At 55.7% G+C, this 25,033-nt stretch overlaps 8 protein-coding genes across 8 annotated transcripts; 5 read left to right on the forward strand and 3 right to left on the reverse strand.

The window, feature by feature from the left end:
• Positions 1-306: 306 nt before the first annotated feature.
• On the forward strand, positions 307-1,519 carry KVR01_001739 (uncharacterized protein; the record flags this gene model as incomplete). The annotated part of the gene is made up of 2 exons (XM_044787452.1): positions 307-961; positions 1,071-1,519. 2 exons carry the CDS (start codon positions 307-309, stop codon positions 1,517-1,519), a joined length of 1,104 nt encoding a protein of 367 aa, XP_044649694.1.
• KVR01_001791 (uncharacterized protein) lies at positions 1,393-4,841 on the reverse strand. Its single transcript, XM_044789663.1, has 3 exons — positions 3,444-4,841; positions 3,196-3,386; positions 1,393-3,134 (listed from the first exon to the last, which is right to left on the reverse strand). The coding sequence occupies exons 1-3, from the start codon at positions 3,645-3,647 to the stop codon at positions 2,189-2,191; spliced, it is 1,341 nt and encodes a 446-aa protein (XP_044649746.1). The 5' UTR covers positions 3,648-4,841; the 3' UTR covers positions 1,393-2,188.
• Positions 4,842-5,957: 1,116 nt separating this feature from the next.
• On the forward strand, positions 5,958-6,382 carry KVR01_001773 (uncharacterized protein; the record flags this gene model as incomplete). The annotated part of the gene is made up of 2 exons (XM_044793515.1): positions 5,958-6,006; positions 6,147-6,382. The coding sequence occupies 2 exons, from the start codon at positions 5,958-5,960 to the stop codon at positions 6,380-6,382; spliced, it is 285 nt and encodes a 94-aa protein (XP_044649728.1).
• Positions 6,383-6,530: 148 nt separating this feature from the next.
• On the forward strand, positions 6,531-7,943 carry KVR01_001625 (uncharacterized protein; the record flags this gene model as incomplete). The annotated part of the gene is made up of 1 exon (XM_044791121.1): positions 6,531-7,943. One exon carries the CDS (start codon positions 6,531-6,533, stop codon positions 7,941-7,943), a length of 1,413 nt encoding a protein of 470 aa, XP_044649580.1.
• A 592-nt stretch (positions 7,944-8,535) lies between these two features.
• Positions 8,536-9,951, reverse strand: KVR01_001438 (uncharacterized protein; the record flags this gene model as incomplete). The annotated part of the gene is made up of 1 exon (XM_044784303.1): positions 8,536-9,951. The coding sequence occupies one exon, from the start codon at positions 9,949-9,951 to the stop codon at positions 8,536-8,538; it is 1,416 nt and encodes a 471-aa protein (XP_044649393.1).
• A 1,070-nt stretch (positions 9,952-11,021) lies between these two features.
• KVR01_001311 (uncharacterized protein) lies at positions 11,022-12,319 on the reverse strand. The gene is made up of 2 exons (XM_044790246.1): positions 11,997-12,319; positions 11,022-11,938 (listed from the first exon to the last, which is right to left on the reverse strand). The coding sequence occupies exons 1-2, from the start codon at positions 12,189-12,191 to the stop codon at positions 11,123-11,125; spliced, it is 1,011 nt and encodes a 336-aa protein (XP_044649266.1). The 5' UTR covers positions 12,192-12,319; the 3' UTR covers positions 11,022-11,122.
• Positions 12,320-13,344: 1,025 nt separating this feature from the next.
• On the forward strand, positions 13,345-17,333 carry KVR01_001453 (uncharacterized protein). The gene is made up of 3 exons (XM_044786906.1): positions 13,345-14,239; positions 14,433-16,113; positions 16,209-17,333. Exons 2-3 carry the CDS (start codon positions 14,501-14,503, stop codon positions 17,242-17,244), a joined length of 2,649 nt encoding a protein of 882 aa, XP_044649408.1. The 5' UTR covers positions 13,345-14,239; positions 14,433-14,500; the 3' UTR covers positions 17,245-17,333.
• A 3,269-nt stretch (positions 17,334-20,602) lies between these two features.
• KVR01_001459 (uncharacterized protein) lies at positions 20,603-25,013 on the forward strand. Its single transcript, XM_044788252.1, has 3 exons — positions 20,603-21,672; positions 21,737-23,761; positions 23,816-25,013. The coding sequence occupies exons 1-3, from the start codon at positions 21,365-21,367 to the stop codon at positions 23,847-23,849; spliced, it is 2,367 nt and encodes a 788-aa protein (XP_044649414.1). The 5' UTR covers positions 20,603-21,364; the 3' UTR covers positions 23,850-25,013.
• The last annotated feature ends 20 nt before the right edge of the window (positions 25,014-25,033 follow it).

Here is a 25,033-nt window from a genome sequence, read left to right on the forward strand (position 1 = left end):
GTAGGTATTTACCAGGTCAATCCTCTGCTTCCAGGCTATCGGTTCCCTCCTCTTTCTTTGGGATTCTTTGTTTTAGAGAGTGGCATCTGGACCTTAACTTCCCAACTGAAATCATTGGCACACTACGCTGCACAATTGACCACTCCGTACCACCACCCTGACAGGCCATCCACAACCACCACACACCCACGGCGACGTACGGACCCAGCTCTCTCCTACTTATACCACCTTGGCTCACATCTCGTCCCATATTGACAAAAGGACTCACACACAAAGGCCCCCCCCTCGCCAAACCAGCAGCCCAAAATGACGACCCCAGTCCCCATAATCGACTCCCACATCCACCTCTTCCCCAAGAGCGAGCTCGACACCCTCGCCTGGGCCGAGCCCGGGGGCGCCCTCTACAAGCAGCACTCCATCGCAGAGTACAGGCGCGCGACGGCGGCCCAGCACGACATCCTGTCGGGTTTCGTCTTCCTCGAGACAGACCGCAAGAACGACGAGTCCGACCCGACCCCCGAGGGCGGCTGGAAACACGCGCTGGCCGAGGTGTCCTGGCTGGCGCGGATCGCGGGCGGGCGGCCCCGCGAGGGCGAGGGCCACGAGGACAAGGACGCCTCGCTGTGCCTGGGGATAGTCCCCTGGGTGCCCGTGCCGGCCGGGCCCGAGGCGCTGGAGAGGTATATCGACGCCGTGCGGGAGGTGTGTGACAGGGACGGCGGGGACGGGGTCTGGGACAAGATCAAGGGGTTCCGGTACCTGTTGCAGGACAAGCCCAATGGCACGATGCTGGAGCCCAACTTCATCGAGGGCCTGAAGCTGCTCGGGCGCAAGGGGTTCGTCTTCGACGTCGGCGTGGACCAGCACCGCCGCGGCAGGGCGCAGCTCGAGGAGACTGTCGCGATGGTCGAGAAGGCACATGACGGTGTGCCTGATAATGAGAAGGTCACATTTGTACTGAGTGAGTCTTCTTTTGCCCCCCTGTTGCCTGTCTCCTGTTTCTCCCCGCTCTGTATGTTTTCTATGGATAAAAGAAAATACTTATTAACCGCCGCGCAATCATCCTATAGACCACCTCTGCAAGCCCGACCTGACAACCCTCCACCCAGCCGACCCAGCCTTCATATCCTGGCGCACGGCAATCTACACCCTCTCCAAGGCCGACAACGTCTACATGAAGGTGTCGGGCGCCTTCTCCGAGATGTCGGACGCCCTGCGGCGGCAGCCCGCCAACGACATCTTCGAGTCCATCATGCCCTGGCTGGCCGTCGTGGTCGCCGCCTTCGGGCCGGACCGCCTCATGTTCGGCAGCGACTGGCCCGTCAGCACCATCGGCGTTGACGGTGGGGAGGGTGAGGAGAAAGAGGGCGCTGAAGCCAAGGAGGAGGAGGAGGAGGAGGGCGCGTGGGAGAAGTGGAGGAAGGTTGTTGACAGGCTCTGCTTCATGAGTAGCTTCAGTGACGACGAGAAGGCGCAGGTGTTTGCGCGCACGGCGAGGCGGGCGTACAAGCTTGATTGAGCCGCCATCGCTTGACGTGCGTCTTGGAAACAATTACAGGCCACGATGACGGTGACTCTACAGGACTGGCCCGGTCCACTCAGTTCAAGATGATGCATTCGCCGCCCTCCCCCCCGGATCCATCCACCCACAACACACACACACACACCAGCCAAGAAGCATGTATGACTTGCCATGATACAGGTGGTCCGGGTTAAAAGCAGCCAAAGACATCAGGATCACCGCGCGCCAGCATACAAGTAACACCCCAGTGAAGGAGGGGACAGTGCAAGCAAGCTCAGAAGAGCATAGTCTTTTACTATTAACACTGATTCTCGGCGTGGCCGAGTCGAAAGCTACCTATATAATGATACCCAACCCGCGAAGATGCCCTGATTTACAAGTGCACACGCATGCTGAGGGCGTCTAGTAGTCTAATGAAACCCAGAATCTAACCTGTAACGCCTCGCCAAAATTCGCAGGGTCGCTGAGTCGCTGAGTCGCTGATTCGCAGCCAGCGACCGTCCGTACCGGATTGTATAGAAATGATGACTATTGTTGTCATGTGAAAAAGGCCTAGACCTGCTCCGTAGATGGGCCTCCCACCGAAAAGACTTCGGCAGTCTGATTCGGGGACTCCACCTGGTCTCGAGAAGGTCCATCAACCTGCCCTAGAGGCCCGCATTCACACTAGGAACTCGTGCCTCGTGTGCCCATTGCTCCTTGCTTCTCGTTGACGGCCGTCTTGTCAGACTCGTACGAAGGCGGTCGTTCATCTTGGAACCTGATGGACCGCAGTGTACCGGACCTGCTCCTGCCCGCTTGCTGTGGCTTTGTGACGGAGCCGACGGTATTGGACCGGCTGACCTGTCCGTTGTTACCGCGCAGCGTGTTGGATCGGCTAACATCGCCGCCGTTGCTCGTATTCAAAGAGTTGGACCGGCTGACTCCGTTCTCATCGTGCGTTGAGAGCACCGTGCCATTCCTGCTATGCCCGCCAGCTTGCTGGTCGAAGGAGAAAGCGGTGTTGCTCCTATTCCGCCCTTGAGCTTGTTGTTGACTGGCCGCCGAGGTGTCTCGAGAATGGGATACCTGAGACATCTGAGACCGCTTTGACTGCGCCCTCTTCATGCTCGAGTGCCGCATCGGCTTCCTGCCGCTCTTGAGGTCTCGCCGGCTGGTGCAGCAGCATCCCATGCCGGCATGGAGGACGAACGCGATAAATGCGAACCCGGTGGAGACCCACATGAAGACAAACATGCGGGTTCCCACGTATGCGTTGATATTAAGTGACGCTTGCGCGGTGGCGGCATATTTGAAGACGAAACTGATCACCGATGCGATGACACTTCCAACCAGAATTATCAGGAAGGTCAGGAAAGAGATCAGGGACATGGGCAAAGCCCACCACCGGGAGAAGATGGCTATGGGGGAAAGAAAGACCATGATGAAGGAGACGATGGTGCCAGCAAGGAAAAAGGCAAACATGATGTTGGAGCAGATCTTGAGGATACCAAGGATCTGAGTGATTTCGGCGGGCAATGCTATGGTGGACCCGGAAAGAAGCTCATTCAAGATGATCTCGACTGGGTTGAACCAGTAGTAGCTCTTGGGGCTGGAGCAGGCTGTGATGCCTCTGCAAAGAGTTGGTTAGTATCTGACAGCACATAGACCAGGGGTAGGCTTAGGATACTTACTCATCGTTGTAGCCCTCACAGTAGTTCCACAGGCCAGGTTGGTAGAAGTCGTGGAGGCCGATGCCACGGGCGATTGAGTTGATGAGCTGGGCGTTCTCAATAGAGGTAGGGATGATGTCGGCAAGTGATAGCCTGAAGAAGTAGATTTCACCAAGTATCCTGCTGCCTTTTCGAGTTTGGCCAAGCTCGATCTGATCACAAGTGGTCAGCCAACAGTCAATGATGGAAGGACAGTCGATTGAACTCACCAGCATGAGGAAAATCCAGGATAGAAGGTATAGAAGGGAAGCAAGCCCAGCGAAAACCGAGCGGGCCCTGGTGTTCCTGCGCAGGTCAAGCTTGTACCAGTAGCCGTCATCCTCCCATATTGTCGAGTTTGCGTCGAAAGAGCCGGCCGAGCCCTTGGTTGTGCGCCGCCTGTGTAAGCTCTGCAAGGGGGTGGGAATGGCCATGATGCTGTGTGGGCGGTACAATCAGCTCAGTGGGCCTTTCTGCGCGAGAGCCAGCGAGGGATGTAGGCCGTGTTGGACGCCAGCAAGTACGAAGCGAGTAGTGGGGGTGGCGACAGCGATGGCGATGGTGAAGTTCAAGATGCGACTTGCAGATGCCAGAGACAAGGAACAGAGCTTAATGCGTTATGTCCGAACAAACAATGAATGAGTCCTGTAATTGTGAGGTCGGCAGGGACCCGGATGTGGATATGGAGCTGGACAGCCTGTCTGGTCCAGGGCAGCGTGGTGATGGTGAGTACACACGCGCGGTTGAAAAACAGGCGATGGATGAGTCGGAGGCGCCCAGCAACCGCCGAGCAGGAACCCGAATGTTTAACAGGCGGGGCTTGCTGGCCAGGAAAGAGGCTGTGTGAGTGTATATGCCCGAGTGTCCTTTCGTGTTACTGTGCCTGCGTTGTACCTGGCGTGGATGGGGCTTGTTGACCGTAACTCCTTCCCTTCTCTTGTCGGCGCCAGGGTGACGACATGCACGTACGTAGCCTGGTCGAACCTGGACTACTCCGTACACACCTGGGCAGCAAGTACTGTGTATGTTTTGTGCGTCCACCTCGTCGAGTCGCACCCCGGAGAGCTGGAGCTTGAGCTGGTCTGGAGCTCGCGATCGCACACGGGCGGGAACTGGAGAAGGAGAGGCCTGGGATCAAAAAAGAAAACCAGACTGGAGACTGGAGACTGGCGCCACGACCCATCTGGCCATGGCACATGCAGTCGGGCAGTTGGGGAGTGGGTCAGCCCCCCGGGCCCTGTGAACGAGTGGTCTGGATTGCACGTTCACCTGTCCCGCGCCGTACAGTCAGGCGGGCTGGCGGGCTGGTGGGCGGCCAGCACGCTGCACAAGTGTGGCATTGCACATTACATAGTAGTCTATGCTCCAGGCTGGTGGGATCAATTAGAAAGGGACATGGACCCCTGAGGCGACCCGGCGATCGTGGGTCCCCCAAGCCAGAATCCTGGCCATGGGTGGCAGCTTGGCGGCAAGGGCAGGGGGCTGAACTGGACTCAATGAATCAAAGGAAAACGAGACGAGACCCGAGCGAGGTAAGCACGCTGGTAAGCACGCCTGCCTGGCCTGCTGGCCTGTGGCGCGGTAAGGCAGAGACTGAGAGGGCGGCTCTGCCAGTTTGCCAGCCTGCCAGCCAGCAAAAGCTTTTGTTGGCCCCAGTCCCCCCTGTTCGTCCCCTGTTCGCCCCCCGTTCGTTTCGAGTAGTCTCCCCGGAAGCTCCTTTTGATTCTTGTTGTCTGGCCGTGAGCCCACTTTCAAGTGGGGTCTACCATGTGTCCGAGTCGACGATGGATTTGGAGACGATCAATTCGACAGCAGATTGTCATGTCTGGCCTGTGACAGAAGTTCACAGCACAGGCTGGTACATCAGAAATTCGCTCACGAGCGGTGAATACGAAGGGACAGAGAGACACAACAGTCAAAGGATCGGGGTAATTGCGTATGCTGCCATGGCTGAGCAGCTATGGTGGCCGTAGAGCCAATCGAAATACCGCATCTTTCAAGTTTTGATGCGGTCTGGAGAAGGCTGACTGGGTGGACTGAATGCCGAGCCGGGCAACCAGGCTGCCAGGCGAGTCCAAGACCCCCGGCGGAGCAGGACTCCACGCCGTCACGCCGTCACGCCGTCCAGCTCATCATCGAGTGATCATCGTCGTCGTGCGCAGCCAGCCCCGCATATTGCCAGCCATTCACTTAGTTTGGCCATTATGATAGTAGGTGTGTGAGGACCTGTGCTAGACAGTCAGGCAGTGAGGACGTTTCCCCCGTTGAGCGTTGTTCGGCGTGACGTCAGTTTGAACCTACGCTGCTTACGGCAGTCGCTCAGTCCAAGGGTCTTCCCGTCGCACTTGGAGCCTCGACCGTGGCCGACCACTGAATACCTAGGTAGTCATCACTTGGGTAGTATGGTGTGTGGTTAGGTTTGTGATGTAGTGCATTTTGAGTGCGAGGGTGCCGATTGCCGGGAAGATGAAAGCTTGGCAACCCTTATTTGGGGTAAAATTGTATTACGAGCAAGCGAGACGAGCGCATATAGTGATGGGCCAGCAATAGCTACTGGGCAGGAGAGGCCTGTCGCGCTGTTGCCGTACACGGCCAGAGAGGGCCAAAGAGGGCACCTGAGCCCAATCAACCGAGAATGAGATCTTGGTGCTGCGCCCCCCGTCACGGTACCCCGTCAGCCCCCATGGAACCCCCCTGTCGTCCATCACGCACGCTGTCGCAAGCGCTTGCCCTCCAGTCCTGACATGTCCACATTTTTCCATGGGACCTACCTCCACGGCGCTCCAGCCCCTGGCCATCCAAACCTCTGATGGACCAAACCTCTGGCTGTTTGCTGGCTGACAACTGATACTGTGTATCAACCTTGGGAGTGGTCGGAGAAAAGGAAGCAAGGAAGGAAAGAGCCACGCCTGCCCCAGTACTTTGCTGTACAGTGTCTTGTTCAACGGTACTGCCACACTTCAGACCACTCGGTATCCACCGACCAACAGCTACGCGGTCTGGAACTTTCACTGCTGTCCTGGACCCTCTCAAATTCTCCCATCAGCTGGCCAGCATCGTCAACATTGTCATCCACGGGACACAGGGCATTGAACGGGTGTCAGCCCCCGAGCACCCGCCATTTTGCTACCACCAGCATAGCTCCTCAGATTTATACCACGAGAGATAGCAGTACCAGCCCGTCGTCCCCCTTCCAGTCCTACCACGACAGGCTCAGGGGCTGAAGCCCAAAGATCGGGGACCTGTTTGATACTCTCGCGCTCCACATTCGCCTGCTGTCAACTGGTGTTCAGCCAAAACACAACCCAAACCCAACCATGGCGGCGCCCTTGAGGGTCTGGGGGCTGCTTCTTCTCACCCTCGGGTCCTTCGCCCGTGCTGCGGATGGGGACGAGGACGCAACCTCGTCTGGCTCCTCGTCCTCCACTTCCGAAGAGTCTGGCATCATCATCCTCACGGGCACTCACACTACACCTCCGGACAGGCCCACCTTCACCCAGGCCTCGACCATCACTCTCGCCACAACCACCCTCACTGGGTCCGACCTAGAGACCGCCACTGAGAATGCCACAGGGTCAGAGACTGGCTCGGGGACCGTCACCTTTCTCACCGGATCTATCACCGGCACGGCTACGGGCACTGCAACGCTCCCCGGCAACTTCTCCGTCACCCCGTCATCAACTTCCACGGCCCCGACCGTAGTGAACACCCAGCCTTGCAACAACTATGTCGAGTTGTGCGACCGCAAGTACAGCAACATCACCATGGTTGGATGCCATAACTCGCCCTTCGTGAGGCCTGGGAACCTCGCCTCCAACCAGGCCTTGGATGTGACGCAGCAGCTCAACGACGGCGTGAGGTTTCTCCAGGGTCAGATGCACTGGAATGCCAACGACACCGTCCCTCACTTCTGCCACACCACCTGCGACATCTTTGACGGCGGTCGCATCACAGAATGGCTCACAGAAGTCAAGAACTGGGTTGCCGCCAACCGCTTCGAAGTCGTCACCATCCTGCTCGAGAATGGCAACTACTCCACCCCGGACCATTACGTGGACTACATTAACGAGACGGGCATCCTGGACTATGTTTACACGCCGCCCTATCAACCTATGAACTTGACCACATGGCCTACCCTGGCCGAGATGATCATCTACAACACTCGCGTGGTTCTCATGTTGGACTACATGGCCAACCAGACCGCCTACCCATGGTGGATCGATCAGTTCAGTAACATGTGGGAGACACCGTTCGACCCGACGGACCAGAACTTCCCCTGCGTCGTTGAGCGCCCTGACCCAAACATGCCCATCGAGCAACTCAAGAACATGATGTACCTCACCAACCACAACCTCAACGCCGAGGTCTCCATTCTGGGCCAATCCATCCTTGTTCCAGACGTGTCTCAGCTCAATCTGACCAACAACTATACTGGCTTCGGCAGTCTCGGCCTTGCCGCCAACAACTGCCGCGCCACGTACGATCGGCCGCCCACCGTCCTGAACGTGGATTACTACAACTTTGGCGGCTCAGAGGACTCCGGCGCCGTCTTCATGGTCGCAGCGGCCATGAACAACGTCACATACCGCGGCGGGTGCTGCGGCAAGGCCTCTACGAGCGACTCGCCGCAGGGCCCAAGCCCCATGTTCTGGTACGAGGGGAGGAAGAACGACCGGCGGGCCGTGGCCGTGTTCATGCTCGCCTGGGTCACCTGGATTCTTTTGGTCTAGTAGCGCCTAGGACAGACGAGGAACCGGGGGGACTATTGTGATTTGATGCCGCGGAGGGATTGGTGGTGACCCCTGGCCTTCGTACTTGGGCTTGAGAAGGCATTTGAATTTCCTAGAATACTCTTTCATTGCAAGGCGTTATGGTCGATGTTGGGATTATAGACCCTTTGTGGGACTGAGCATTGAGGTTGCGGACGTAAGTAGAATCACTCCTTCCGGAGAGTTGCAAGGCATGGAAAGATGCATATTGAAGACAGGTATGATTGATTGGAAACGGCCCCAGCCAGAAGCCTGCTCTTGTAAACGTTTAATTCATTGACTCTATGAGACCGTCTCTTCTCTATGGTGAGTGTAAGCAAACCACCAGCGATGAGTCTGACTGTGCTAGTGATGCCATCGGGATCCGATTATTCCATTCCCAAGCGAGCCCGCTACGCGCACAAGTGCGTGTTGCTTCGTCTTTTATCCATATCATACGCAATTTCATATCTCGCTCACTCGAAAAACTCCAATCTTGCATCTCATCGTCGGCAGATGTCTTCCAATGTCTCCGCTGCTCCTTGCCCAGCTGTAATATTGGCCCATCTCACCCTCACGACGACCATCTTCCACGCTTCGCTGCCCTCGTCCGTTTTCTGGGCGGGTCCACGACGACACTTTCCTCGGACTCGTCACTGATGTAGTCGCTCATAGAAGGGCTGTCCTCGGAGGACGTGGCTCTCCATCTGCGTCTGCGGCTCTCCTTGGGCCGTGTCGCGGCAGAATCGCCGTAATCCGAGTCTCTGTCGCCTCGGCTGTCATGGCCAACCACAAAGCTGCTGTCACTTGCACTCTCTGACGACTGTGTTGATCTGTCCCAGCCCTTTTCGATGGCTGCCTTCGCCTGCTGTTTGTTCTCGACCACGTCGAAAATCACTGGTCTGTGCTGGCTTGTCCTGCGGATGAGATCTCTCACCTTCCCCCATCTCAAAGTCGGGAGCTCATTGCCCTTGAGGGCCCGGCAGCCGCGAGCGGGAAGTGGTTGCCATTCTTTGATGTTGTCAACCAGCTTGGCGATGGTGAAATTGTAGTGGCTCCCAAAGCCTAGCAGCGATTTCTTGTCGCTGGGTAGTCCGACTGGGGTGTAGTTGTCCTTGAATATCCAGAGGGGCTTGTAAGCAGACTCGACTCCCATCACGACGATGTACGGCGTGGCAATGACTTCCTCGCCACCCGCCTTGCGAGCGACACCCAGCCTGCCCAGCGGTAGAAAGAATGTAGGGCTATCTGTGTGCCGGGCCCCAGCCTTGAGTCCGTTGGCTCCTTCATCAATTGCGCATCTGGTAGCAGAATCACTGTCGTGTTCATCAGCGTAGATGATCCGACGGATCTGTGTCTCAGAGTTCTGGCCGAGGGGTGGCTCCGCAGGGATCTCATCCATCCGGTGATAAATATTGTTCCTGATCTTCGTTGCCGCCGTGACGATCGACCGATTGCGGTCCCCGTTATACGTACGGGCATTCTCCTCGAGAAGGTCGACATGTCTCCAAAAGCCCCCCATTGTCGCATACCTGTTGTGATAAAGCCAATGTTGCATAGTTTCGATGTCGATGGGTTCCGCGATCAGGGCCTTGTAGTTGTCCCAGATGTCGGGGTGGCAGACCATGACTGGCTTCCGGAACTCGACAGCGTCTTCGGAGGCATAGACCGCATCTAGTATTTCCTTGAGTGCGTCTCTCTGATACTTTGTGATCTTTTCATCAGCGAGGGCGGGATCGCTGAGCTTGGGTGTGCATATGGAGACAGGCGAGAACTCCATGGGGTACTGCCCAGCCCAGTCGCTGTAGGCCTCCGAAGCAGTGAGGATGGAGTACTCCCGTCCGTCCTTCGCGACGACCAGTAGAATCTTGCTCTTGCTCTTTTGAGCAGCACTTAGCTCACTGAGAGCCTCTGGCTCAGAATTCGTCAAGATTTTCTCCAGTGTGTCGTCGTCGTTGTTCAACCAAAGGTCTTGGAGTTGCTTGACCATGGCGCGACTGTCGCAAGGCTCAGCGGTGTTCGTGGCTATGCAACTGTCAGGTTATCTTCAGTTCAGTGGCTGGATATGAGTTCGCTTCTCACCATTTCTGGGTGGGATAGCCATAATTCGGTTTTGATTCGCCTTCCAGCACTCAAGTATCGACTGGTGTTGTGGAAGGTGACGATCTTGCTCTTCGGAGCGGGCCACCCTTTTGAAGGGCCTGTCAGGTTGACCTTCCTATTCTTGAGGTTATCGTCAGGTGTGTAATTTTGGCCAACTGTCTTTCCAACCGATGGATGCTGTGAGATGGAAGCAGCTTGAAGGGAAGGTAGATGGGGGTAGGGGACCAAGAATTTGTACTTGAGACACAAGATTGTGCTTAGAAAATTGAGAATGGGGGAGCTGAGGAAAGAAAAAGTCTCATGATATGAAGACTAAAAAGAGCGATTGGTGAACAAGCAGTGTCTGGCCAACCTGACCACCGTCAAGTCGCTTGATTAGCTGGTGAGTTTTCGAGTATTATCAGTGAGAGGCAGCAGCTTAAATGCTACGAAGCAGGAACGCGATAGGCAGGCAAGAGGCGGAGACGTGACGGCCCAGATGGGGTCTTGGAATTTATGGCCTGGCACGAAGACCCAGGCGGAGTCGAGATGTTGAATACGTACATCTGCTCTCTACCTTGATGTGTGGCCGAAGTGGCCCAGGCTGGTCAGTTGTGATGCGGTAGGACTGTTACGTGCTAATCGATAGATGTTGTTCCTTTTGTTTGTTTTCATATACCCGGGCAGGTGCAACGAATGAAGTGCTAGCTTTTTTTCTTTTCTCTTTTGCTGTGTTGAATGGGGCTCAACACCAACGTCGAAATACTTGAGCATATAGAGAGCACTTCAAATGTAAGGCCACTAGGCAACAAGCACGAAAGAAGACACGCTTACGAAGCCTTCAGCAAGCGAACTGGTGTGTGAGGATATTATGAATCCCAGTTAGATTCCCAAGCTTCAGACACTTGGGCATTATTGTCTTGCTGTAGGGGAAGATCTTGTGAAGGATAGCCTGAGCATTAGCAACCGTCTTCAACCCGGGAACATACCTCCCTGCCCAGCAACTGCTGCCCCCGTACAGGCGGTATTAACCCAATACACATGCAGGCACGATCCCGCGACCTTCATCACCACGCCCCTCACCTCCTGAAAATCGACGCGGTCAAGCTTGCCTTCAACGCAATCCATCTCCGCCTTACCGAGCCCGCCATGGTGCCGCTTCCATCTGTATGCCCGTCATCATCAGTATCGTCCCCGTCATGGTCAAAATTAGAAATGTCCCATCCAGACAACCCACCAGATCCTTGCGCCGACAGTAAGTACTTCTGCGAAGACGATGCCTGCCTCTCCCTCCGGCTCTTGAGCACCTCACGGCCCAGAGACGGGAAGATGGCCCCGACCTGCTCGCCCGTGCGAGCTGACACCTCCATGAAGCCCACGCTGGCACCCGCGGCGATCCCCGAGGGCCCAAAAAACTCCTCTGCGGCTATCTGTCCCTCGAGCCAGGTCACCTCACGGAGCGGGTCGGACACGTCTCGCTTTGCGCCGATGAGTAGGAAGTGGTATGGTTTCGAAGTTCGAGTCACGTCGCAGGTGTCTCTTCTGGTAGGCGAGCCGGGGAGATGGAATCCGCCTTTCTTCTTGGTCGGGGTGGTTGCGGTGCTGCCTGGGTGGATCGAGGTGTAGATGTTGTTTGCGAGTGACTTGAGGTAAGTGAGCGAGGCCGGCTCTGTGATGTCATATACCAGAACTGCGGCGTCTGTGATGGCCAGGGCCTGGGAGAGATGTTCTGGCGAGGAGAGGTGCTCGATGGGCAGCTCGAGGGCGTCGACGGTATACAGATTTGACTCGACCTGTTTGCCCTCATTTGACTCGATGGTGATGTTACGTCGGCACCCATTGATGTTGCCTGATGTGGCCAGACTCGACGGATCGGGAAAAACACCCGTGCAGAACTACCGCGACACAGTATGAGCCGAGATTTCCAACAATTTGGCTCAAACATTGACTTACTTTCTTCAGAATGGACGTCTTGCCCACACCCTTGGCCCCGATCACCAACACGCGAAACTCGCCGACAGGCTTTTTCTCTGGCATGCGCAGGCCTAAGAACCAACTTGCACGCTTGTCGTCGGGTGGCTTCTCCTGCCACTTGAGGACCGCCCGAAGGTACTTGGCCTCCTCATCTGAGAAGATCATTGAAGCCATTTGGTATGAAAAAGACGAGTCTAGCACAATGAATGGGATTCGGAAAGGTTCGTGAGATGGTGGTCGAAGTTTTTAAAGTCGAATCGTTGAGTCGAGTTGGTGCGGGAAACGAAGGGAAACAAACGGCAGGCTTCGACCCAAAGGGATTCAGATCAAAGTGAGCACCTCAGGTCCCAACATCGTGGAGTGAATCCCGAGAGCTTCACTGACCAATTCAGCAGACTAGTAAATTGACCAGCACCAGTACACAACCGTCTTGGTCGCAGGGGCACTCCTGTGTAGACATAGCGCACATTCGGACTAGTTCCGCTGTATCTCAGGTCGCCTCGTCCCGAGCTACGATATCATACACAAAATATACCTAGGTACGGATATCATCTTGAATGGAGCACGCTCAAGTACCGAAGGTCACACACCCACCTGCAGGAAATGGCATGGGCTCTGTACTGCAGGAGCTGACTGAGAAAAGTATGCAAGGCATGGAGCAAGATAAATTGGATCTTCTTGCTGGTCCGACAAGTACCACAGGACAATTTACGCCAGTGTCAGGGAAACAAAACCGGGAACCTTAACAACTGGACGACCTCATGACACGCTTGGTTCTGCACACAGTGCCACAACATTGAACATCGACACCGCGTCATACCTCCGTCCGTATATCTGATACGAACTGAGCCGCCGGGCCTCGAGGCAGGGGATGGGGGTGTGGGTGAAGTTTTGTTCAAAATTGAACTCTGTTGACCGAAACAGCGTATGCCCTGGCCCAGGAGATGAGGAGTGCTGTGAAAAGGCCATGTGCAAATGGATTGAGGTGGAATTAATGTTTCATGTTGAGAGGACCTTTCATGAGCTGGCAAAGTATGACAAGATGTCCAGGTGGGGGAGAGGAGCTAAGCAACAGGGACCCGTCTCTTCGTCGCTTGAAAGAGTGTGTTCTCTGGCGGACGCAAGATTTATTTCCGTTCCCACGGCGAAACATACCGGGCCAGGATCTCTTGTCCAATGACAGACACCAATATTCTTAACTTGCAGTGGTTGCATACGCCGTCCTGAATAAGTTCCACACCCCGGGATCGTGGCCTGGGAATTGAGAGCCGTGGATTTCTGCAGGTGCAGTTCACCTGGTCTCCCGGTTGGCCGCTGACGGCACCTGGGCTGGTAGTGGGCGAACCTCGAATGGTTCGCATAGGCAGTACCTAGGCAAGGGCGTGTGTGCCACTTGGCGCCTGCTGACACCCTTTGCAGACACCCGCCTCAGATTCGCCTTGCCTGTTCGCCCACGGTACCTGAGATGTGACTCTTCAATATCCCCACAGGCGATGTTGATCACTCGCCAGGCTTCCAACGTTCCTTTGTCTTGAAGAGCGGCTGAAATGCTTCTAGGCCCCATGTAATCTCTTGTCTCGACTCCTCATCATGTCGTGTCCACGGCCACCAAGCCAGGGCCATGGAACACCTGGGCAGTCGCCTTGAGGGCGATCAATCGCATAGAGAACTGCACATTTCACCACCTTCCAAGAGCAGACTTGACCAACGCCTACCCGGGCGTATTCCCCTTGCGAGCCTGTCCGAACCCACCATAGACACGTCCTCATTTGGCCTAGCACCTGCACGGGAGCCTCTGCTGGTGTAACGACATTTGTGTATAACGGGCAAAATACACCAGCCACCTTGTGGTTCCAGGTTTGACTCTGGCTGATGATGGCCTATGGATCAATTGCATGGAACGGCACGCCTCTATGCTGAACTGGGAGGGCGAGCGTGTTTGCCTTTCGGCGGAGGCTGCAGAATCCTTCACTGGCTGGTCCAGCCAACTTCGGAACTCAACATTCGAGCATGTGCCTCATTCTTGCCCGCCACTCTTCTTTCTCTGCTTCACTCATGTTCGCCGGATACGTTGCAGACTGCTCTAGAATCCGAGATCCGCTTGTCGACAACGTGGCGCCATCAGCTGAGACCCATTCGACGAGCGATATTCTTTTGCCGTCACACCTAGCCAGTCTAGCGCGTGTCCGGGTTCATGACGGAGTTCAGCCGCATCGGAGCCTGTCAGTATATACGGTCTCAACCCCCGGTCTTGCTTCTTCTCCAGTGTTATTTTCTTTGTTGGAAACATTTCTCACATTCCACTCACTTTGAAGTTTCTCGCCTTCTCTGACCATTGTGATAACCTTTTTCTTATAATGTCGCCCTCTCCTGTCCTCGTTTCCCCTCGTCTGAGTACTGAACGATGACAGCAAGACATATCCCATTTTGCTCGATATTCCACTCACTGAGGGGCGTCGAACTTATAGATAAGCACTCCTTGAATGTCCGCCGTTGACATCATGGCTCAGCCCGGGCACCGTTCAACTCGGCATCGGCATTCGAACCCAGAAGACGACGACCTCGGTTCTCCAGACCTGAGATTCAGCTCCCGTATAGAAAGCTTCAGCGACGTCGCCGAGCTGGAATTCGGTGGCTACTATCAGGGTGGAGCCACTCCTTCAAGAAGCTCTAGCCTGTCCTCATCACCCTCACTTCGAGGGCGGGAATCCCTGGTTTCGTTATCGACGCAGCAGTCTGGGACCGTCACAGGTACACCGAGATCACACTACAAACCCTGCAACCCGACATATGGAAGGACTGCGTACCAAGAGCTCGAAGAATTTAGGCACTCTCCTTTGGAGCCCTCCCCAAGTACGCAGAGCAGGGACTCGAGGCAACATGCCGCTTCCAACAACTCCATGTCCTGGGATATCGCGGGGGAGAGGGAGAGCACGGATATCGCCCTGATTCCTGCGGCGGCGGCTATAGATGGATCAGGACCGCCAGTATCAACGCCAACGTACACAGACCTCGAAATGTCCACATGGAGGGAGCAAGAGAAGGCAGGGAAACTATCTAATGGCCTAGGCGTGGGACTGAGACCACCTACGACGATTCGAGAGACGGAATTATTGCTCACTGGACCAGTTGACGACCAAATTCTTTCGCCCACGTTGTTATTCTACCGAAAGTCATTTTTGAGTCGTGCTGCTACTCGAAAGGCACTTGCGCAGAGCGCGGCAGATCGAGCCGGTCAAGCCGTCCAGGTCATTATTGAAGACCCGGATTCTGACAACCATGAAGACGAGAATCTCTGCCCTCCCGAGATGGATGCCAGCTCGGACCCAACGAATAGAGAAGCGATTGAGTCCGAGGAGCTGGCCGAGCTAAAAGCTGTCAGGACGGGTAGGGTGTTCCAGCGCAAGGCCAAGCGGACGGAGACGTTCTATCCGCATCCAGACTGGAAGCCAGTCTCGATGCGTTGGCCGTATCTCTCCACGTTGATCCTGATCTCAGTGACCCTTGGAGGCTTGACGGAATCCCTGTACCAGTCATCAACCAAGAGACCTCTGGTGTCATTCAACACGCCGCAGGAGATCAAACCCGGCATGTACTTTGTGGTCAAGTTCCTTCCAACAATTCTGGCAGTGCTGTTTGGTGTTCTGTGGCAGATCACCGACTTGGAGGTCAGGAGGTTGGAAGCTTACTACCAGCTGTCCAAGGAAGGGGGCGCCACCGCCGCAGAGACACTGAACGTTGACTACATCACCGACCTCAGTCTTCTCAGGCCACTTTACGCATATCAGCTGCGCCATTACGCGGTGATGGTTTCCTCCATGGCTTCTCTGCTCGCCGTGTCGGCAGTACCCACTCTGACCTCAGCCTGCATCATTCTCACCCCAGACCGCGAAACCAGAACCCAGAACCCAGACGCATTAAAAGAGATTTTAATAGATCCGACGTGGTCAAGGGTACTTGAAGTGGTATTTTACTCCATCGCAGTGATGGGTGCTGTGCTCTTCTACCAGCTCCAATCACGTCGTTCTGGCCTCCTTGCCGACGTTAGGGGAATAGCTGGCCTAGCAGCGATGGCGAACGTCTCTCACATTCTCATGTAAGTTCAGAATTACGCGTGCTGAGGTGGACAATCCGCCTACACGATTATCTCCAGTGACCATGACTTGGCAGGACACCGCTAACAAAGAGTAGGGACTTCAAGGACATGGATGTAGCCACACACGAGGACATCCACAAGAGGCTGGCTGACAAGCGATATGTGCTTCGGAACTCAGCTCTCGCACCCTTACCAGTCGAGGACGGTTACTCTGCCCGCATGGCTACCGGCCAGGACGCCAACAGCCCGAGAAGAGGCAGTTTCGAGCACAGCTTCCACCTCTCGCTCAACCCGCATCCACTCATCCTTCGAGCGACGGGCTGCGTGCCTTTTATCACAGGCATCCTCCTATTCACCGCCCTGCTCCCCATCTTCCTCTTCACACCCGCAGGGTACCTGACCGACAAGGCACCGTGGGTGGCGACTGCGCTGGCAGTCTGCATCAAGCTCGCATGGGGCGCCCTCGACACAAACGTGAGGATGATGGAGCCCTTCTTCATCCTGTACAAGCGGCACGCCGCGCCCAAGACGCTGACGCTTGACTATACCGCCATGCCGTTCGGGTGGGTAGCCCTCCGGGCGCTGGCGAACGGGCACTGGCTCGTCTTCGCCGTGGGGTTCGGCAGCGTCATGACCGAGGTGCTGACCGTGCTCGTGACGAGCCTCGCGGCGGTGGAGGGCAAAGGTTTCGCAGCGATGGTCAAGAACCATACGGTCCACGGCGGTGACAACATCAGCGCGGGCCAGGAGACGGCGGATTCCTTCTGGATGTCCCTCAGCCTGGCCACTTTTATTCTGCTATATATGGGCACCGCCGCGGCGGTGGTCTTTGTGCGGCGGCGGAAACCGTTCCTCCCGCGCCAGCCCAACACCATCGCCAGCGTCCTGGCTTTCATCCATCAGAGCAAGATGCTGTGGAATTTTGTAGGGACAGAGAAGCTGGGCAACCGGGAGATTGTTGATTTCCTCGAGGGTGTAGGCCAGACTTATGGGCTGGGCTGGTTCGAGGGGCGAGATGGTAAGGAGCACTGTGGGATTGATCACGAGGAGCTCAAGACTTCTTACCGGCACGGGCTGGACTACAGCCGGAGTAACAAACCTTGGATCGAGAGCTTCAGTGAGTGGCTGTAGTGTGCCTATGCGTCGGCAGGAGCCCGGGTCGCCTGTGATACCTTACCAATACTGAATACAATTGCACGACACGACAGTGGCCTAATTCACACCCCATTATTCTATAGGGGGTGGTCCCACGAGAGGTTGTCTTACGGGCTGTTTTAACACGAAAAGTACCGAATCCCCTGTGGGACCAATCCCCTATGGGACAGCCTCCTATTGGAAAACCTACCATTGGGTGAAGTCCTCTGGGATAACATACGATTTGATAGCCCAAGGTGGGATGGTATCGTCTAGCGTGCTATTCTGCTGCTGGATTGTTTCCCACAAGACTTTATTCAATGCGAGGTTACAACGTGGGTGATTGTCTCATAATAACTGCTTCCCGTGAAGATCTGGGCAGTGGGGAAGTCTCGGGCGGATCACAATGTGATGGATACTGTGGGCACCAGGCGCCGCGCAGAACCCGTGCTGGCTTGATCGTGAAAACGGCTTCGAGAGACACGGGGGCCGGAACCCATGCAGCTAAGCTTTTCGCGCACAGCCAGTAGCGGTGTGTCAGCTGCCATCCTCGCGAAGCCGTTGATTCCAGATCGCCCGGCGGCGCCTGGCGGGTGGGGTGGAGGCCCCCCGGGGCGGACGGGACGGAGAGGATGTGTGACGGGAGCGTGCCGCAGGCCAAGGGTCGAACAGGGGCCTATGTGCGAGTTGATGCAGTTGGCGTCGGACGGAGAGGGAGAGCCGAAGAAACCAGGTGCGCGCGCACATGGGCGTCCGTGTTCGACGTCCGGTGACAGCGACTTGTCCAAGAGATGGTGCAGTCTGGCAGTGCAGTGTGCTGTGGCAGGGCGATCGATCGGCGCGTCACATTAATGAAAGGGTCGTCCACAAACCTTGGAATTCGCCGAAGAAAGAGTTGGGATTTGCCGCGTATACGTACAGGCGCTATTTGTGACACGAGTGGTGTGCCTGTGAAGAGAGAGCCGGAGGGCTGTGTCTGGATGCATTGATCGGTTCTGGGGTATCACTGAATCTCGGGGCCCAGGGTTTTAGATGGGCCAGGGAGGGAATGCACGCAGTAGGGCGTGTGTGAAGTTAAGCTGTGGGTCGAAGCGATGGTGTTTGGCGTTAGGCTCCACCGGGTGCCAGCGGCCGGCGGGTTGAGTTCTGAAAATAAATCCAGAGATTGGATCTTCAAGGAGAGAGCCCCGGATTCCACAGCAAGGAGAAATTGATAAACAGGAGATGAGCCTTGACAGCAACGAAACCTTGACGGCGGCGAAACCTTGCCGTGCACTGAGAATCCTCTTGCCCCGCGAAGACGCACCGCCGTTCAGAACTTTGGAATCAAGGTTTCCCAGCTGAAAAGCAGCGGTCGCCGTCTGGCAAGTGTTGCACCGGCACCGGGCTGGGTTTCCTGAGACTGGGCGGCGTCGCAGAGTGGTGGCCCACGAGTCGGAAAATATCGCCCAGGCCCACATGAGCCAGGACGCACACCATCATGAGCGAACCCGTGAGCAGAGAGCCCGACGGTCGTTGGCCACTCTGCCACTTCGACCCAACGCACCAACGCACGCAATCAATCAACCCACGCATCACGAGGATCTGCCAGCCGTCGAAACAGCCTGCTGATCCGGATCCAGATCCTGTAGAACTATGACGACACGTTGTGCGTAGAGTGGTAGGTGAGGCATGCGTGCAGCGTGCTGGCATGCGGGCCCGGCAAGTGAGAGAGGTGCAACCTGCACTCCCTGTCTGCCTGTACGGAATACTGCTTGTGTCAAAGATCTGAGCGCACAGCTGGCGCGGAGATCCAGGAGATCTAGCGTGCGCAAACCTTGAGAGTTAGGATTCGAGATTGATGGAGCCCGAGCTTGTGTCGGATGAAGATCCCCCAGGCTTAAGCGCAAGGGGGTTTGACTATCCCCGCCTCAGTCATGTTGGACCGTTATTTGCTGGCGCGTATTGCTATGAGGAGAGTCATGAGGTTGCCCGAAGCCCGCCTTCCCCAAGGGATTGGCAGGACGGGAGCAATAGCACGGCACGACGGCAGCGGTTTTGGCGGCTGGGCCGAGGGTGGCTGTGCAGGTTGGCCGCAATGAAATCCAAGACACGGAGTGCGTCAGGCCAAGGAACACGCGGGTCTGGCTGTTCTGCGACACCAGGGAGCGCTGCGAAGGAGGCGAGACGTGGCCGTCGACGTAGCATGCGTTCGCAACGGTTGCTGGCTGGGCATCTCATTGGCGCCGAGGGCGTGGCGCTGTCGACGAGGGCTGCGAGGCTACCAGGGTCTCTTTGGCTGTGGTGGCCTGCCAGTCAGCCAGTCAGCCAGTCGCCAGTCTGCCGGGCGCTGCCAGGTTTGGGGAAAGCAGGCCGAGAGTATGGGCAGGCTCGAGTTATTATTATCCTGCCCGTCTGGTCTCTGCGGTCGAGACGGTTTGGGCTGGGCCGTGGCCTTGCCACGTTGGGTACTACACTAGATGACGACGGCGTAGGGTTTTAAAGCAGGAGGGACGAACCAGTTGTTGGACTTGGTTTGCGGCTTGCGGTTGGCGGCTTGCGTGGTTACAGTTGCGGACGGCCCAACTTAATCCAGGTGGTCAAGAGCCTTGGGGAGGCAAAACGACTTCTGGGCCTTGTGGCTCATCAGTAACTAGCAGCCAGTTTTTTTAGTTTTGTCTTTTTTCTCTCTCTCTCCGTATTCGGGAACTACTTGAAATACGGTCAAGATACGAGGGACCGTTGTGAGACGGGGGAAGGAACGTGAGCACTGAGGGAGCAACAAGCCAGTGGCACCAGCCAGAGCCCAGAGGCCCCCGGTACCTGAAAACACATACAGGCCAGCGGGCCGGCCAATCTAGTTAGTGTATTTGCACCAGTTCCTCCTCCAATGCCGGCCTTGTTTGTGCCTACCCTACTGTATGGGAGGCCCTGCTTGGCCCGGTTCATGCGAGCAGAAATGGAAAAGAGTCGGACGTCATTTTCGACGGCGCGTCCGTGTCGTGCACCTGCACACCTGCACCTGGCTTCGATGGAATAATGGGCGTTGAATGAATGCTTGCCAATTGCAACAAAGCCAGCCACAGATGCGCTAGTCCCGTACCTGCATTTCTCGACTGCCGACTCCTAAGTATAGCAAGTTAGGGTGGTCGGTCAGCTGGTGGGGCCAGGTACATGAGGCCATGTGTGTTGCCAGGCTACTTGGAGGTATTTCCCAATGCCAAGCTTTGACCCCTTTCTATCATGGGCTACTGGCTGGCCTCTAGTGCGGCACCCGCGCCCACAGTAATTTGAGGCTTCGAACCAATGAAATCCAGCCCCAGGTACCCTGGGCCCCCTTTTGATTGCGACTTCCAAATGGGCCCATCCTCTCCACCACGAATCTAACCTGCCCTGCCTCCGACCCCGTCTCGCTTTCTCCTCTCCCCCGTCTTCACCTCTCGACGATCTGATCTGGTCTTGACCCTAACACCCAGCCCGTCCGTCGACAAACACCACGACCCGGGCGACACACACACACGCCCAGCGGCCAATTCCTACCGGCCATTTCCCCTTCCCTTTACCATTCTGCCCGCCGCCCTTTTTTCCCAACACTAGTCTACTTACTTTACTCTTGGTATAATCCACCACATCATCAACACAACCCACAGTCATTTGCAACGAGGCGCTGCTCCCCCGCCGAACCGCTCTCGTCCTCTGTCAAAAGGCAGCACATCTCCCTGCCTGCCACTTCTGCGACGCCCGCACAAACCAGAGGAATCACCAACCAAGAGAGAGTGGCCCCCGCTGCGCCCCCCTCGTGATTCGCAAATTAAACGAGACACGCTCACTTGGACAACCGCCTTCTTGAAACCCCCAACCTTTGACCTTCCCAGACCCGTCGAACGACCGACCGAACGACCGCCCGACCGAATATCCTCGCCGGTCACGACCTCGGACCTCGAAACCTTTCTTCTTTGATGTCGACTTAACCCCATACAAACACTCGCTTCCCACTCTGCTCGACCGCTGGAACACGGTTCGACCACACGAGGCTCAAATCCCACCCCGACCCCCGCCCGCTCCAGGGCTACGCTTCTTTCACGCCCTCGGGGCTCCCACCACCTTGCTACGCCGTGTTGCTTTGCAGCCCGTCACAATGTGGTTCTCTCTAAAGACTCCGTTACTTCTTCTCGCCTCCGCCGCCGCCATCTTGCGGCCGGCGGCGGCAGAGCAACTGCTGCAGTCCAGCTCTTTGAACACTTGCCAGGACAACTCAGGATTCACTGCCAGTCTCTTCAACGTCGCCTACACGCCAGCCAACGGCACTGCCATGATCGACATTGTGGCTGTCTCATCTATTCAGGGAAATGTATTATTCGACGTATCGATCACCGCCTATGGCTACCAAATTATTCGACGACAAGTGAACCCTTGTGAAATCGGTCTCGCTGGACTGTGCCCCATGTATGTGCCCTAAATAAGAAACGAAGCTGTGTCTACCGGTCGGAGATACTAACTTGCCTTGAAGGACTGCTGGAAAGATTCCACTAACCTTCAACTTGGATGTTGGTGACGAGGCCGCCAAGCAAATCCCTGGAATTGCGTATACATTCCCCGACCTCGACGCCAAAGTTAAGGTGTTCATCAACATGACTTCCGGCGAACAGGCCAACACGAGCGTCGCTTGCGTCGAGGCTGACATCTCAAACGGAAAGACAGTCGATCTGAAAGGTGTCAAATGGGCCACTGCTATTGTCGCTGGCCTAGCGCTCGCCTCCTCCGCCGTTATTTCTGGCTTGGGACACTCGAATGCGGCCTCCCACGTTGCCGCGAATGCTTTGTCGCTTTTCAGTTACTTCCAAGGCCAGGCCATGATCGGCATGACCTCTGTTCCTCTTCCTCCGATTGTGCAGTCATGGACCCAGGATTTCCAGTGGAGCATGGGCGTTATCCGCATCAACTTCATGCAGACCATCTTCACTTGGTACCAGCGTGCGACAGGAGGAACGCCATCAACACTGTTCGACTCTCTGAGCACAGTCTCCGTGCAAGTCGAGAAGAGGAAACGATCACTGGACATGGGGGCTGAGATGTCCATGAACCTCTTCAGACGCGGGGTTTCCATGATGCCTCGCGCGGTTGCCCAGATGCCGCGTGCCGTCGCTGAGGGTGCTTCAAAGCTCTTGAGGAGAGGAAACATCACCAACTCGAGCGGCAGTTTTGTCGTATTCGGCATCCAGCGTGTCGCCTACAGAGCTGGAATCGAGTCGACTAACCTCTTCATGACCGGCCTCACCTTCTTCTGCTTCTTCGTTGTGATCACCATCATTGGAGTCGCCGCCTGGAAGGGCTGGTGCGAATTCGCTGTCAAGCACAGGTGGATGAAGACTGATACGTTCCAGGACTTCCGAAATGGCTGGTTCACTGTCCTCAAGGGTATCCTGTTCCGCCTTACCCTGATCGGATTCCCTCAGATGACGATCCTGTGTCTATGGGAGTTCACTCAGAAGGACTCCGCCGCTGAAGTTGTTCTCGCTGTCTTCTTCTTCTTCGGAATGGTCATCACCCTAGGCTGGGCATCATCAAAGGTTATCAGGATTGCACGACGCTCCGTTGTTATGCACAGGAACCCTGCGTACATTCTGTTCTCGGATCCTCAGGCTCTGAACAAGTGGGGTTTCCTCTACGTCCAATTCCGTGCCTCAGCCTACTACTTCATCGTGCCTAGCCTGATATACCTACTGCTGAAGGGAATCTTCATTGCTTTTGCACAAAACAGCGGTACTGCCCAGGCTGTGGCCTTCATCATCTTGGAGGCTGGAGCACTCATTGGCGCCAGTGTTCTCCGACCATGGATGGACAAGAGCACGAACTCTTTCAACATCTCGATTTGCGTCATCAACTTCCTCAACTCCATCTTCTTGCTGGTCTTCACTGATGTCTTCAACCAGCCGGCCATTGTCACGGGTGTTGTTGGCGTTATTCTCTGGATCGCAAACGCCGTCTTCGCCCTGGTCCTGCTTCTCATGCTGATCGTTACAACCGTCATTGTCCTGGTCCGCAAGAATCCCGATGCGAGATACCAGTTCATGGCCGACGACCGAGCCTCATTTATGAAGTCTCAGACGCAGCTGAACACAACGACTGAGCTCGACGCACTGGCAGCAACTGCACGAGGTGACAAGGCAGGATACAAGGCCGGGTTTGACATGGACGAGGACAACGAGTCGATATCATCCGACTCGATGAAGCGACGTACAGACCCGAACATGCAGGCGCCACAACAGGCAAACTCGCCATTGGCGCAGTCTAATTACCGCGAACCACCCCGCTCACCGGTGGACCCCTCCGTACCGCTGTTCCCAGCAGACGGCCGGAGGGGAACCCCTAACTCCCAGCCTGACTACAGCGGTTACAACAACGGAGGGCAATACCTGCGGCAACAACCCAGCGGCTCTTCAATGGGCCCGGGCTCCTATGGTGGATCATCATCCAACCTATCAGCCCACCAAGCCCAAAACAACGGCGCATATCGGAGCCAGAACAATGCTAGGTAAGGACTGGTCCCCTGTTGACGCTACCGCGGATCAAGCTAACTGTTTCTTAGTCCATGGCAACGAGGTGCGGGTTACGAACATTAATGATATTGGGTTTCGATACGAGCTAGCAAGGCTTGTGTCGGGATTGCCGTTCACGACGACATGGAATTCTAGGGCCTTGTGTACTTTTCTTGCTATTTGATCATCACTTCACCTTTCGAGTGGTTCTTTTGTTCTATGCCAGCTGAGGGGGTCAGCCATTTCAGGCATGGAAACTCACACGGACCAAACATTCGCCGTCACCCACTGTCGGCTGACGAAACGGCGCCAACCGACTTTCTATATATTTCCGACCCGTCCCCAACCTTCTCAACCTTTCCTCTGTCAGGGGCACCCGATCACGGGCCCCTTTTCATCATCCAAGAGACCTTGAAAGGTCCATTTACAACACCCCCAATTCCCTCTGTTATCAACCAAATCATAGGGAGCATTTGGAATGGCGTCCAGGAAGTTACGGACTGGGGGAGAACTCCAGAGATCCAAGAGAGGCCATCATACCCGATCGATCAATACAAATATTATTGCAACCATATACATGCGCCGTACCACCACAGCCAAGCGAACCATGGGCAGTGAAATCAAGCTCAACACCAGAGCGAGTCGAAATGCGGGCATGTGCATGGGGCACGTCGTTGAAGCCAGTTCTTCTGGTGGCGTAAGGGGCACCACAAACAAAATATCTCGAACCAACATTTCAAGGAGTAAAGCAGAGTCAAGGGAGGGTGCCTCAGCCGCTGAGCGTGCTAAGATATCGCGTGCCGCGTCCTGCAGAATACTGCGGCGTTTTTTGATTTCGTGTCTCTTGAGTTAGTACATGTGCGTCTGGTGGTAGAAGAGCACAATTAATCGAATATTTTGAAAGGCAACCAATATTTTCGAGGTGATGCGCTCTTCTTTCTTGGCTCCCTGGCTAACGTTGGCTTGTGCTTTGAGCGCTCCGACTGGTATAATCCAGGTTTCCTTGTCAGCAACCTCCACCAATAACACATTTCCTACATCTTGGCAGACTGTAGCGTGTTCTGCAGTAAGCTGTGTGTCTTCTTAATGGCTACTATTGTCAATTCAGTCTTCTATTACAAGCGCCTTGTATGTCGCTGGCGAGAAGTTTTGTATGGCTGACGGGCGGAGTGGATGACATGGCCGGTCGGTACCTTGGCTGGCCATTAACTGTGACAGGTGGGAAGTAGAAGCAGTAGAAGAAAATACGTCAGAAGGGCATGATCACA

Source organism: Diaporthe batatas (assembly GCF_019321695.1).
Source record: "Diaporthe batatas strain CRI 302-4 chromosome Unknown Contig00002, whole genome shotgun sequence".
Taxonomy (NCBI): Eukaryota; Fungi; Ascomycota; class Sordariomycetes; order Diaporthales; family Diaporthaceae; genus Diaporthe; species Diaporthe batatas.

Excerpts from the sequence above, each read along its gene's own strand:
- KVR01_001791 (XM_044789663.1), bottom strand. The coding sequence starts at position 3,647 with ATGGCCATTCCCACCCCCTTGCAGAGCTTACACAGGCGGCGCACAACC. Across the intron at positions 3,387-3,443 it reads CCTGGATTTTCCTCATGCTG|ATCGAGCTTGGCCAAACTCG; the intron begins GTGAGTTCAATC and ends ACTTGTGATCAG. Across the intron at positions 3,135-3,195 it reads TGTGAGGGCTACAACGATGA|AGGCATCACAGCCTGCTCCA; the intron begins GTAAGTATCCTA and ends AACTCTTTGCAG.
- KVR01_001311 (XM_044790246.1), bottom strand. The coding sequence starts at position 12,191 with ATGGCTTCAATGATCTTCTCAGATGAGGAGGCCAAGTACCTTCGGGCG. Across the intron at positions 11,939-11,996 it reads AGACGTCCATTCTGAAGAAA|TTCTGCACGGGTGTTTTTCC; the intron begins GTAAGTCAATGT and ends GTGTCGCGGTAG.
- KVR01_001453 (XM_044786906.1), top strand. The coding sequence starts at position 14,501 with ATGTCCGCCGTTGACATCATGGCTCAGCCCGGGCACCGTTCAACTCGG. Across the intron at positions 16,114-16,208 it reads AACGTCTCTCACATTCTCAT|GGACTTCAAGGACATGGATG; the intron begins GTAAGTTCAGAA and ends AACAAAGAGTAG.
- KVR01_001459 (XM_044788252.1), top strand. The coding sequence starts at position 21,365 with ATGTGGTTCTCTCTAAAGACTCCGTTACTTCTTCTCGCCTCCGCCGCC. Across the intron at positions 21,673-21,736 it reads CTCGCTGGACTGTGCCCCAT|GACTGCTGGAAAGATTCCAC; the intron begins GTATGTGCCCTA and ends CTTGCCTTGAAG. Across the intron at positions 23,762-23,815 it reads CGGAGCCAGAACAATGCTAG|TCCATGGCAACGAGGTGCGG; the intron begins GTAAGGACTGGT and ends ACTGTTTCTTAG.